At 46.5% G+C, this 13,465-nt stretch overlaps 1 protein-coding gene across 2 annotated transcripts in view; it reads right to left on the reverse strand.

Annotated features, from left to right (window-relative positions):
• GALNT11 (polypeptide N-acetylgalactosaminyltransferase 11) overlaps positions 1-13,465 on the reverse strand; it is a 35,094-nt gene that overhangs the window by 6,540 nt on the left and 15,089 nt on the right. For both annotated transcript variants that reach the window (XM_061555336.1, XM_061555337.1), the window contains exons 2-8: positions 10,922-11,045; positions 10,514-10,680; positions 9,166-9,291; positions 5,647-5,896; positions 4,336-4,453; positions 3,721-3,873; positions 769-978 (exon numbers count right to left, since the gene is read on the reverse strand). In XM_061555336.1, the coding sequence (XP_061411320.1) occupies positions 769-978; positions 3,721-3,873; positions 4,336-4,453; positions 5,647-5,896; positions 9,166-9,291; positions 10,514-10,680; positions 10,922-11,045 (1,148 nt within the window). The remainder of the gene's footprint in view (positions 1-768; positions 979-3,720; positions 3,874-4,335; positions 4,454-5,646; positions 5,897-9,165; positions 9,292-10,513; positions 10,681-10,921; positions 11,046-13,465) is intronic.

Raw genomic sequence — 13,465 nt, forward strand, 5'->3', positions numbered from 1 at the left:
TGCTGAGGATTCCCTAAAGTAGAATCATTGTCAATCATTTCTTTGGTATCTGGCCTCTATCAGAAAGTTGCGAGTTCAATTCTTGGTTGGAAGTCAATTCAGCCAATCTCTCTCGACTAAAATAATTGAGTACCACTTTATGCAAACTTGTAATACAGATAAACCAACTATGGAAATTCCACATTCTCATGTTCAAGAACATATGTAATTTTCATCACTTGCTCAGGATACAGAAGTGCACAACTGATTTTGAAAGACACTTCACTTTATTTCTTTGAATTCTTCACACGTGTGTAGTTTTTATTAAAAAGCAAAGCTGATATTTGCACAGCTTTACTGCTTCCCACAGTGGAAATGTATTTGAACCGATGCATCATCCTCATAATAAAAAGGCTTCTGAAATTAATGTTCGTCACCAAATATAAATGTTAAAGGCGCAAGACTCACTGCAGAACCCATGCAATGTCACACTGCTCCCACTGCTCCCAATATTGCTTGTGAATTGAAAAAGCCTCCAAACTTTGAAAGTATGAGCTGAAATTAGTTCATTATAACCATCAATATAACAGTCACAGATCATTTTCAGCTTGTGCCAACAAAGACTATAAAATGTAATTAAAAGTTGGACCCAGGTTCTGCAGGCTAAATGTGTTCTTGCTGTTTTGTCCCACACACTTATTGCAGCTGCCCGTTTTGCTTCCCCTCGTCATGTGACACTTATCACTGCACCAATGAGTCCATCAGGTGAGGGGCAGGGGCGAGCTGTACCCGTCCACGTTGCACAGGCTTGGGCCGCTTGTGCATCTTGCTGAGGACGGCCTGGGGTAGCTGAGGCCGGCCCACCTCGATTTCAGGGTACACGTTTTGCAGGTACCAGCGGAAGGGCCTGCAGCCGAGCCGCTCTCGCAGAGCCTTCCTCTCGCTCACGTCACCGTACTCGCGCTCTCGCAGCTCCGGCCGCAGAGCCAAGTACTGCTCCTGTGAGGCGCAAGCAGACACACACGGGACACGTGTATACACACACGGGGCATTTCAGGGGGCTTTGTTCCTGTAGCCCAGCAGATGTGCTGGTGTACACACAGATGACACATGAAAGGAAGTATTCACAAGTCCCAAGTATCGCCTGCTTCGGGTTTGAGAGGAATGCCTTCCAAGTCACACCGCTTATTGGCTTTGTGCTAACACGCCTTACCCCATTTGGGTGAGGTGAGACCAAAAGGAATGAGGCAGGGTGGGGTGAGGGGGTTGGGGAGGTTTGGAGCGGGGTGTGATGGATGTGATGTCGTCTGGGGAGGTGATTGGGGTTATGGGGTAAGAGTCCTATTGGATGGGGAGGGCTTGGATTGGAATGGCATCGGGTTTGCCGAGGTCGGGACGAGTGGGGTGTCATTACATTGGGCAGGATTAGATGGGCTATGGTTTGGAGGGACAGGTTGAGGGTGGCCAGGCTGAGGAGCTCAGGATGGGTTCCATATGCTCTGGTAGACCAGGCAGCTCGTCATGGTCAGTGTGCATTGCATGAGCACCTTAGAAAGTTGGCAGTACCTCACCATGTTTTCTCGGGTTTGGCCAGGGTTTTTTTAAAATAACGGCAAATCACTACTGTACATACCATTGTAGATTATCCTATCCTAATGAACAAGGTTGTACTACACATACCCTACAAGAATTACCTCACAATCAAGTCTCGCACTGGATACATTGCATACACTGCATCCTCCATATTGGTGCACATCAGACCGGCAGGGTTCAGTTTTCACATGAGCAACCCATTAACTCTTGACTTCATACTCAGTCATTCGCCTATCCTCACGAAGCCAGTCCGCTGTTATCAGCTACATATTATAATCTCCCCACCGCTGTTAACCTAAATCTTGAATAATCTAACCTTATATTGCTCTCAGAGTGATTTCCACCTCTAACCACCCCTTCCACAACCCCCAACCACAACCAAAATCAGCCCAACCCCATATGCAGGGCCTTAACAGAGAAAGGGGGTGGGGTGTAAGCAGGAAAATGTTGGACCTAGAGGATGGTGGAGGGGCTTAAGCAGGAAGTTGTAGAACCTAAAACCAGGGAAAGCTGCAAGAAACAGGTGGTAAAGAGGAATGTGTGTGGTCTAAATAGGAAGAGGTGGGGTCAAAAAAACATGAAGGGGTGGGGCCTACAGAGGAGTTGGGCAAGGACCTCAGGGGCCATCCATTTAGTACGTATGCATGGAGGGGGGGTTAACCCAAATGCGTACGCTTGCATATGGGGGGATCTACTGACAATGTACATACGCATAGGAAACGGGGGGGGGGGGGGGGGTGAAGCCTCGATAATAATTTGTCTACATTGGCCTTCAAATGAGCCACAGTTCAGTTTCTTCAGCTGTCAAACACGTACTGCTGGGAGAAGTAGGGACTGTGGGAGAGGTGTCACTTGCATGCCACCGTGCCGCTGACTGCAGCTGTCACACAGCTCAGCAGTGAATCTGACAGTCTGGCGACCTGCCCCATGGATTACCACATCCTGCAATCTGGCCTCACTGCAGACTGCCACTGGCTCAAGATTTTAGCTGCCGCGGTGCTCTGTTCGTGCTGCTGCCCCCGGACTTGAGCACTAACACTGCTCTGTCCATCGGTCTACTGTTGCAGCAGATGTTCAGTCGACGCACTTCATATAGAGACTGGTTCACCGAGTTGTAATTGTGTTTTAAGATCATAATAGACGTGTTTTTGAATAACCGGTCAAGTAACTGTACAAAGCTGTGTGTAAAGCTAGGCCGATATTTAATCTGCATGGATTAAATATCGGCCGTTCTATAGGATTCGGGGGCGTCAAGCGTACGTAGGCAGGTGGGGGGAGGGGTTTAAAAAGTACACGTGCGTTCAGGAAGTGGGGGAGGGGTCAAGTTGACATTTTTGCATAAGTACTAAATGGATGCCCCCTAACAGACAAGAGTGCGGCCTCAACAAGAGACTACATAGGAAGTGAGAGGGCCTAAACAGGAAGTGACAGAGGAAGGGACTGGAATAAACAGGAAAGGGCCTAGCCTAAAGAGGAAAGGGCAGGGAATAAATAGGAAGGGGCATAATTGTGAAGGGGGTGGTGCATATGCAGGAAGGGGAGGGGTCCTGAGGAAAGGGTGGGGCCTGAAGAAGAAAGCCAAGTGATCTCCGATTAAAACAGGAAGCCCCAAAAAAATGCAAACCTGCCAATCTCTTAAAATAACAGCGACTTAAACGAAATCAATGCTGCTATAGAGGAATGCTTCAACAATGAGTGTTTTCTGTTGATTTAAGGAAATGAAAGCAAATACTCCCGTGCAACAGTGAGAACATTTTATGCCACAGATGCAGCCACAGGCCAATTAGTGTATTTTAATCAGTGGCAACACTTGTTCGATTCCCTGACTAGGGCACCTTTGTGTGATGGATTTTGTACGTTCTCGCCCTGTTCTGTATGGGTTTCCGACCGAGTAAAAAAAAATACAATGCGATTGGTGTTGACCAAACAATGCAGGACCCTCCTCAAAAAGTCTTTGGCCTCAGTGTGGCTGTCCTGGGTATATAACTCTTTATCATCGTAATGCTAATTATGGCCTATGCGGAGTAGGTGTGTTAAGTGTAGTGTATTGCTCATGGTTAATTAAAACGAGCAGAGTAAGTGCTAGCAGAGCTCCGGTATGTGCTGTGTGACGGCGCTGGTGCCACCACTGGGAGAGGTGGCGCTTGCCTTGTACTCGTCGAGCCACACGTGCGCCAAGCGCAGAGAGTTGCGCGACATGGTGTCTGCACCGGCAGGCGAGCCGTAAGGACGTCGCTTGCGGAAGATGTGTCCAATCCTTGAGCATGGGATGATCTCCAGGGTCCCCCCGCACATCCAGATCTGTGTGGGGGAGAGTGCCGTGTGAAACGGCACTAACTCAGCACTTTCCTACTGCTTCCTTACTACGTACTTGCCCTGTGACACAAAGGAAACTCTTGAGGTTATTAAGTGAAATCTTATTCGGACAATAGACTGTGTGGTGCTGTGGCCGTGAGCGTGGTTCGTAATCGGAAGCTTGTGCATTCAAAGCAAAGGCAATGTTCAACACATCAACCCTTTTGGGGATCAATAATGAGTATATGTTCAATTTCGATTTAAATAATTAACCCATTGTTCTGAGCAAAACCTCACCTTTGCCTTAGGGTTTTTGAGCTTCCTTATATTAGCTGTGTGCTACCAACACAAATGGAAACAGCATTGCACTCATTTTAACAGAAGCTTTCACTTACGAGTTGTCGTCAAGTGATAGTGCAATCCGTGTGTGTGTTGTGTGTTCGGTGGTAGGTTGCGATTTGGTCGCACCCTAAAAGATATCTCCAGATTCTCCCCACCCCAGATGTCCATCCCACCGTCGTACTGGCCCAGCTTGTTGAAGTACTTGCGGTCCATGGCAAACAACCCCCCGGCCATTGTGGGAGATCTGTGGGCAGATGCGTTATGTTCATTTGTGACAATATTAGAATCTGTACACTTGGCAGCTTAAACCAAACTAAAATAGAAACACACCGAGGGAGGTGAGAATGATATTCATCTGTGGTGATATGGTGAAACCTTGCTCTAAAGTTCCTGAGGGAAGTGGAAAAATCAATCCAACAATTAATCAGGGATCGGTATTTCCTGTCATATAAAGCAACTCTAATAATCTACTTATGTTGCTGTCTAACTGCCTCTTATTTTATATATCTGTTAAAGTATCTCTCACTGTATACCTCTCATGTTGTCTGCTTCTCTCAATACATCCCCATGCCATATCTTACGCCACACATCCAACAGTGTCGGTCTTTACTTCCCTTGCGTCACAAATCTTCAGTCTCTCACTTGACACATCGTCCACCTCTCAGTTCATGTGACCGGTGCTCAGTAATGATACAGCCACTATAATGTATTGTGAGTGAGCTTCAAGCCACTTGGAACAGGAAAGAAAGAGAGTGGGAGATGAGTGGGATGTTCGGAGTGAGAGGAGGGAGATGTCTTCTTCTTGGTTCTTTCGGTCAAGTCACGTAGAAGGGAAGTAATTAAATAATAAAAATAAAACATAATAAAATAATTCTCACGACGTTTCGGCCACAACGCAAGCAGCCGTCCTCAGGTGAAGAACATGTCTGTCGATAAGACAGAGTCTAAATGACACGTTTTAGGCTTGGAGTGTCTATTTAAGCTGTGAGGGAGGAGGAAGAGAGATGCTTGGAGTGGGAGGCAGGAGAAGCATGGAGTGTGAGTAGAAGCATTGCTTCGACTGTTGCAGATTGTTGGGCCTTGGCGCAGAACCAAGCAATCACCCGAGAGCCAGGCCCCAGACATCTTTAGCGCCGGGCTGTCAAGTGAGGGTCACATAAAAGGAGGAGCCACTGAGCCTCGAGCTAAAGAATGTAATTATTTGAGGATTTCTCACCAGGTCCTGGGCACTGGAAGAGATTCAAGTTGTGAAAAATGTATTAATAAAAAAAAATGTGCAAACGAAACAATACTAATGGGAATGTAAACCTCAAATAATAATCATTGATTATTGAATTAAATTATGAGTGAGGTTTTGGAATCCATCAAACTGCAGGGAAGTGGGGGGGGGCAGTGAATGGCTGCGTGCCCAGTGTGGTGCACCCCCCGGGGTCTCACTTGATGGGTGCCATCTCCCCATCGGGGCCAGACAGGAGGCTGGAGGGCACTGGGTCCCAGCGGAAGTGCAGCCCCCAATTGAAGCCGCCGCGCACGAGCGGCGAGGCGGAGTACAGGAAGGTGTCGGGGTTCACGATGTCGATGATGGGGCACACAACGGTGGTGGGGTTCTCGGCCACACGTGCCAGAAGTGGCTCGAGCCAGGCCACGTTCACTTCGCAGTGGCTGTCCAAGAACACGAGCACGTCACCTGCACACGGCCACAACCACCGCTAGGGAATAAAGCGTCGAGTACGGGACATCCGCACCGATCCACGCGGTGCGAATAGTTGGAAGATCCGTTTTTGTGAATCCATGCAAGCATTCAAACGCACCATGGCTCTTTTGGATACAAGCTTCACACCAGCAATATAGATGTTCTCTTTGTTTATGAACATACAAATTAAAAGGCACAAGGCAACTTACTGGGTTTAATTTTCAATTGTTATATTTTAATACTTCTAAACTGCAGTGGCGCAATAGTTCGTGCACTGCCCTATGAACGCAGTGACCTAATTTTGATTCCTGGACATGGCTTAACATCAGTGACGAGTGTTATCTTAAACTATACAGTAAACGTAGTGATTTTATTCATGTTTATTCAACAGTCAATATTTCATTTTTTGTGTTATTGAATAATTACATGTTAATTAAAAGTGTTTTGTGTTCATTTGTGTAATTTTATTAAAATAGTTGCGTACGCTTTTATCAGTTTAACACGTAGGCTTTCGTGACCAATATCCATAATACAGGTTTTTTTTGGGTTAGACCGCGTAAATATATAAATGTGTCGTTAAACCCACCACCACCTGAGACAGCCAATTAGTAAGAGTTGCCACGTAAACAGAACATGCCAATTCGTCACTAGTACAACACTAGTGTGTTGGAGAGCCAAGCCACAACATTTACAATCTGAGTGACGTTTTGCCAGTAATTATAATTAGCTTCATCGGGCGACAGCCAGATTTGTCGAAGTCCACCCGTTTCATTCCTTATGTGGGAGGCGTAGATGTGATGACAACACTTGTGCGCTCTTCTTGCACGAAGTAACCAACGGCAAAACACTCACTCAGATTGTAAATGTTGTGGCTTGGCTCTCCAATACACCGGTGTGCTGTACTAGTAACAAATTTGCTTGTTCTGTTTACATGACAACCCTTACTAATTGGCTGTGTCGGGTGGTGGCGGTGGGGTTTAACGACACATTTATATATTCACGCGATCTAACGCAAAACAAACTATTGCACTTTTATCGTTTTCAGTTTGTCAGACACCTTTGAGAGGTTTTAGTACTATTGTAAACACATTACTGTAATTAGCTTTCCAAGGTCAGGTAATGTTAGTTGATGTGCAGTGTGTGATGTCAATGTAGGCTTGGCAATCGTTCTTGCAGGCCTGGTGACAAATTCTCAGCCAATTGGAGAACAGCAACATCCAAGTGCACGAAAACTGTTCTTGATAAGGTTGTTAATGATTTAAGATTGAACACCGATGACAAAATTTGACAAAAAATTATCCGTCCTTGTGCTTTTGGACCTGAGTGCAGCGTTTGACACGGTTGATCACAATATTCTTTTTGACAGATTGCAGAGATGGGTCGGCCTCTGGTACAGTTGCAAATTGGTTTAAGAGCTATTTGACCGGCAGAGAGCAATTTGTATCCATAGATGATCTGTCATCCTTAAAGACAGAAATTACGTGTGATGTTCCACAAGGCTCCATTCTGGGACCTGTTTTATTCAGTCTCGATATGCTACCACGAGGCGATATCATCGGGAAACATGAGATTGAATTTCATTGCTACGCTGACGATACGCAACTACACATTTTGGTATCTCCGAATTATGTAAGCCCCATCAATACCTTTATAAAGTGCATTGATATTAAAATGTGGATGGCACTGAATTTCCTGGCACTTAACAAAGACAAAACAGGAGTCCTGGTAATTGGAGCAAAAGCCCAACGTGATAAACGTCTCAAAAATGTTTGCTCGCTGACAGAAAACGCCAAACTGCAGGTTAAAAACTTAGGAGTTTTGTTTGATCAGGATTTGAACTTAGAGGCCCACATCAGATCTATCACCAAAACGGAATTTTATCATCTTAGAAAACATCGCTAAGGTGCAGCCTTTTCTCTCTCGGTTAACTACTGAGAAATTGATTCATGCTTTTATTACCAGCAGACTTGACGACTGCAATATGCTCTCTTCTCCAGTCTTCTGAAAAATTCAGTGTCACCCTCAACTTATTCAGAATGCAGCAGTACGGGTGGTCATGAAAACCGGAAAGAGCTGCCACGTGTAACACCTATTTTTATGGTCCTTGCACTGGCTGCCAGTCAATCATAGGATTGATAAAAAAAATTATATTGGTTTTTAAATCGTTGAATGGTTTGGCACTAGCATACATGTCTTCTATGCTTTGTAGATATGAACCAACAAGATCCCTCCGGTTCTGGCCTTTTAGTCATTCCAAGGGCCAGGACTAAAACTCAGAGAAGCGGCCTTCAGTGTGTATGGTCCTCGCCTGTAGAACAACTTGAAAGGGGATCTGAGAGCTTCACAATCAATAAGCAGTTTTAAGTTAAATCGAAAAACTCACCTTTTTAAACTTGCTTATTTTTGACAGTAATTTATTATAATGCAATTTTGTTTTGTATGGAATTAGATTTTATTCTTCTTGTGATTTAGTCTATTAACAATGGTTTTTTTAATCTGTACAGCACTTTGAATGGCATCCATTGCACGAAACAGTGCTATAGAAATAAAGACTTGATTGATTGTAAATGTGTATCACTGGTCAAATGAAAACCTAAAAACAGCATAATTTTGAAGGTGGTTTTAGGAATTCATATCCAGTAAAACCTTGGATTGCGAGCATAATTCGTTCCGGAAACGTGCTTATAATCCAAAGCACTCGTATATCAAAGCGAATTTCCCCATAAGAAATAATGGAAACTCAGATGATTCGTTCCACAACCCAAAAATATTCATGTAAAAATTATTAATACAAAATACCTTTTTATATTTTTATTATTTAAATTTAATAAAGTAATCAAATGTATTCATTACTTTTAATCGTGGCTGGTGTGAGGGAGACGAGGGAGAGGAGGGGGCCATTGTTGCAGTACAGTTACTAAAGAACAGTCACTACACTTGGACACAAAATAAAAAAATGCTTTACGCACACACTCGTGGTCTCAACACTATAGTAAACAATATACGCTCGCACGGATGTTGACTATACGAGTGAGGCACGCCGACTGAGACCGAGCATGGGAGACGATTACCCACAATCCCGTAGCGAGAAAGAGAAGAACCATCGGCTCAGTTGTGATCACGTGACGCTCGGCAGACAAAGCGTATACTGTACGTACTAATCGTATTGCAAGACCTCGCTCGTTTATCAATTAAAAATTTGGATAAACGCACAGTGTACACGTTTCTCACCAAGTATCATTATCCCATGTCCTGTGTGTTACCTGTTGCGTGGTTGGCCCCAACCATGCGTCCACGAATGAGTCCTTCGCGCTTCTCATTCCGAACCAGCTTAACTTTATTGGGAAACTTCTCCTTCAGCTCCTTCTCCAGCCCTTCCCTCAAGTCTCCTGCAGAGGCATGCCGTGAAGCACCACACACGCGTACATTATTACACGACACCGTGTCACTAGTTGAGTACTGAGTGCCAGGGCGGTGCATATTATCAACGTTTCAAACAATCTATGTATATATAAAAGTAAAAAAATAGCCAGGTACCACGCCGTAAGCCCCGCGGTGAGCAAGTGCTATTCCTTTTTCACATCCGTCAACTTTCAATTAGTTTAGCGATTTAGTGCGATTTGTGTGATTTCTTTATTTATTTATGACGCATGCACGACCATACCAACTCACACGCCTTTGATGGGGGGAACGGCCCATGCCAAGTCACATGCCTTCGGAGGGAGTGAGGGGGACATTTTCTTTCGCGTTAAAAATGCTATTAAAATACACTAAACGCTGACGTTCATTCTTCACTGTATGATGTCCCCCCCACCCCGATGCGTGCAGTTATTACTACTATACAGTCGCTAGATGCTACCACTATCGGCCGTAGATATTACTGCAGAGCAGCCGGGGGAGATCGTAGCTGGGGGGGGCAGGGGTAGCAGCCCAGCCCTAGCCTGCCAAGGTGCCACCTCGGCCGGCTGGACAATCTAGGCGAGGCCGGAGGCTCTGCACGGGAATAGGCCTCACCACGCCACTCTGTCAGGTAAGTACTTTATGCTATAGAGTCGATAAATACTGCTATAGAGTCAGCATGTACTATTGTAGTGATAGCAGATACCACCAAAGTCGGTATGCACTGCTGTAATCATAGCAGGTACCACCAGTCAGTACGCACTTAGATTTCAAGAGTAGTTTTGAAATATTTTTTTGGCCCGGGTAACGCTGGGTACAAAAGCTAGTAAATATTTACTAGAGAGAACGTGACATTTCCTACACTCAGCAGAGACAGATATCAAAGTGATTTCCTGCTCAAATGAGCATTGAGGGTGGTGCTCATCTCCTGTTTACAGACCTGCTGAGTTGGTGGTGGAAATTCCAAATTCCTTCAGTGGGGGGCGAGTTTATCCATAGAACAGCCACTGTCGACTTCCCCACAGTGGTAGTTATTTCATTGACCCCAGAGGGTTCATGGGTTGAGTCAATGCCCAACTAAGATTTTAACCCTCCGATTGCGAGCTGCCCGCTCTACCGTCCCATTGTTTGTTTGAGCAGGAGACTTCATTCGACAGGAGAGTGAGTGATGGATAAAAAGCTAGAGATACAAATACAAAAGCAGAGGCTCACCAAGGTCGCTGAAGTCATCTACGAGCAGCACCTCGTGCAGCAGGGCAGGAGGCGTGCGCTCTGTGACGCTGTGCACCGTGCGCATCAGTGCCGATACGGCCTCGTTATAAAAGCAGATGACCACGCTGGCCGTGGGCAGCTGGGCTGGGTACGACTTGGTCGCACACCTGGGGGCATCAGTGTCCATTCAGGTAGGAACATCCAACAAGGACACGTGCATTTCATAAGCCACAAAGCTTCAAGCATTAGTGAAATGTTTTTCATCATAAAATACGGTGCGAAATAAGTTTAAACTACATACAGCCATGATCAGTTTACTGCTGGATAAAGGCCTCCGCCAAGCTGCTGCAAGGGATATAACAAGGTCGGTAAATTCTATCCATTGCTTCCCTGCTCTGTGTCTTTTACCGTGGGTGCCGTGTGTCGGGGATAGTGCGGTGGGGGTCCAGGCGGTTGCTGATGAGCAAGTTGAAGGCGTGCTTCTGGTAGCCCAGGTCCCGGGTCTCCTGGTCCTCTCGACTGTAGATCATACCTGCTCCACACAAGCAGGCAAAGGCAAATTACAGGTGTTGTGCATGTGTATCTGTTATGAAAGTCTAAGTCCACACCGATATGTAGTCCATGGTATTATGGTGAAACTGGCCTTTGTCATATCAAATTGGAAATGAGCACCAACCCAGGCTCGTAAGAGGTGGAATTAATTGACTGAATTCATAACGCAACCAGCAGAGCAGGTGCATCACGAGGCAATGTCACATTACTACAGGTCTCAATTGTGAATTGCTTCTGAAACATGACTTTAAATATCTGTATTGCATACACTGTATCACATAACATAAAATAATACGTTTTAGCTCTGTCAATCCACTACTGGATGAGGGCCTCCTGACACCTCTCAGGAAGAGGTTGTTTGACCATACCTCACCGTGTTCGTCAGCGTGGGTTGCTAAAGGTGGGTGGAGGCTGTCCAGGACCAGTTTAGATATCACTCGGACCGATGTAAGCTGTGGCCGAGAATCAACCTCGGGTGACCCAGTTCATAGTGCAGTGTACTAACCACTGCACCACCACTCTATATTGTCGTACACAAAAGCAATGGTCTAAGTGTTTTGACCAAGAGAAGAATGTTCGTCACATCACAGTTAAACCGATTAGGCCTAATTAAGTGCATAACCAAATTTTATGTGGTGGTTGTTTTTTTCTGCATCGGTTGGTAACCAGGCTGAGGCCATCAACTTGGTACATTTTAAGAACCCAGGTGAAACGGCTGAGCTTGGATTCCAACACAGGATCTGAGCAGTGCCTGTGTTCAGCACTCTGATCCCTGAGCCACTTAACCACCTCAGCGCAAAAAAATGTAATTTCAACAATGTGCAAATGCCAAAGCACTTTCTGTGCTGCTTTGGTAAACCGTTTTACTTGTGTAATGCGAGCGTATGCTGGGGGTCGCCGATCGGTGGGGTGGGCTTCACCGCCTCAGCCTCTGTGTCAATCAGGTAACAGGAACTATCGGGGTTAAAGTTCAAGGGCGGAGCCAGGGGGTGCTAGTGGGTACCATCTCAGAGTTCGTGAGGAGGTGTGGCGAGAGGCGGCGTCTGGGTAACGCGGGAAGGGGTTATAAGGAAAAGCCGGAAGGGGCTCGTGGTCAGTGGGTAAGGTCAGGAAGCGGGGCCACGTCTCGGGTCTCCGCGAGCCATCGGCCACGTGGCGGCGCGGAGACGGGCTGCCAGTGGTGCGCGGGAGCGAGCGAGAGAGAGAGCGGTGCGAGTGCGGGACACCAGCCCACGTGGCGCGGCGCGGGGCGAAGGAACTGTGTGGAAGAACGCGGAGCTGTCCAGCACGGGAACAAATAAATAAAGAAGACAGTCGCTTGTCGTCGAGCTGATTTATTACACTTGTATTAGCAACCCACTGCACGAATTCAGCAAGCACTATAAATCTGACATGTTATCACTACAGCAATTAAAATTAAAATGTAAGGTGTCTTTAATGGATGAAAGGAAATTACACCTCATCTTCTGAATGAGCCTCGAAAAGCAATAAATTATAACAGCTCTCTTAAAGTACACCAATGCACGTGTAGTGATTTCCACGGAGGTACACACTTGAACTTGGAGGCAACACCTTTATTACTACACCCCAACAAGGTAACTACATTACACAACGATATAGGTGGTAACTACCACGGTTAACTCAGACCCCAACGGGATAACGACTAATCTGAGTCAGGTCAGTAACGTACTACCTGACTCACGATGCCGAAAGGGATGACCGAAGAGCGAGGAAACGTAGTACCGTGGGTTGTTTCCTGAAGACAGCCCGGATCGGCGCTCGGGACTTCCCTTTTATTCCCCTGAGCATGGCCTGGCTCCGCCCTAGGCTACGCCTCCTTCTAGATCCTAGAAGCTTCTGGGCCTTATGTCACGTGTCCCTCTCGCCACCCCTTGGCCTCCCTCGCTACCCTCTCCTGGTCACGTGCCCTCTCAGGTTCACCCAGACTGTCATGTCCTGAAGTGCCCTCTCTGGCCGTCACGAGAAGCATTGCCCCCTCTCGCCTGCTTCTATGCCATACACACTCTGGTGCCAGAGAGAGATGCTAACATGCACAGTACCACTCTTCTTCCAATAACTGACACGAGACGCCATAGTGACTGAAAATACGTCACTGCCAGAGGTCGCAAACGGGTTTTGATTCCTTACCCGTACCCGGCCGCACCAGGGTCGCAAACGGGTACCTGTACCCGATACCCGGCCGGGTACGAGTAGCCAGGTATCGGGTAGGGTACGGGTATCGGGTACCCGATTGCGACCTCTGGGATGAAGACATGTTGCAAGCGCGGGTGGGTTGATTCTAGGAACTTGAATTGTGAGAAGAGACAAGACGTTGGGGAAATGAGTGACAAACGGTTACTCACCAGTGACTCACGGCCTACCCGTGCCCGTACCCGGTCG

This window comes from Lethenteron reissneri, chromosome 21 (assembly GCF_015708825.2).
Source record: "Lethenteron reissneri isolate LAM-NWPU_2019-01 chromosome 21, ASM1570882v1, whole genome shotgun sequence".
Classification (NCBI taxonomy): Eukaryota; Metazoa; Chordata; class Hyperoartia; order Petromyzontiformes; family Petromyzontidae; genus Lethenteron; species Lethenteron reissneri.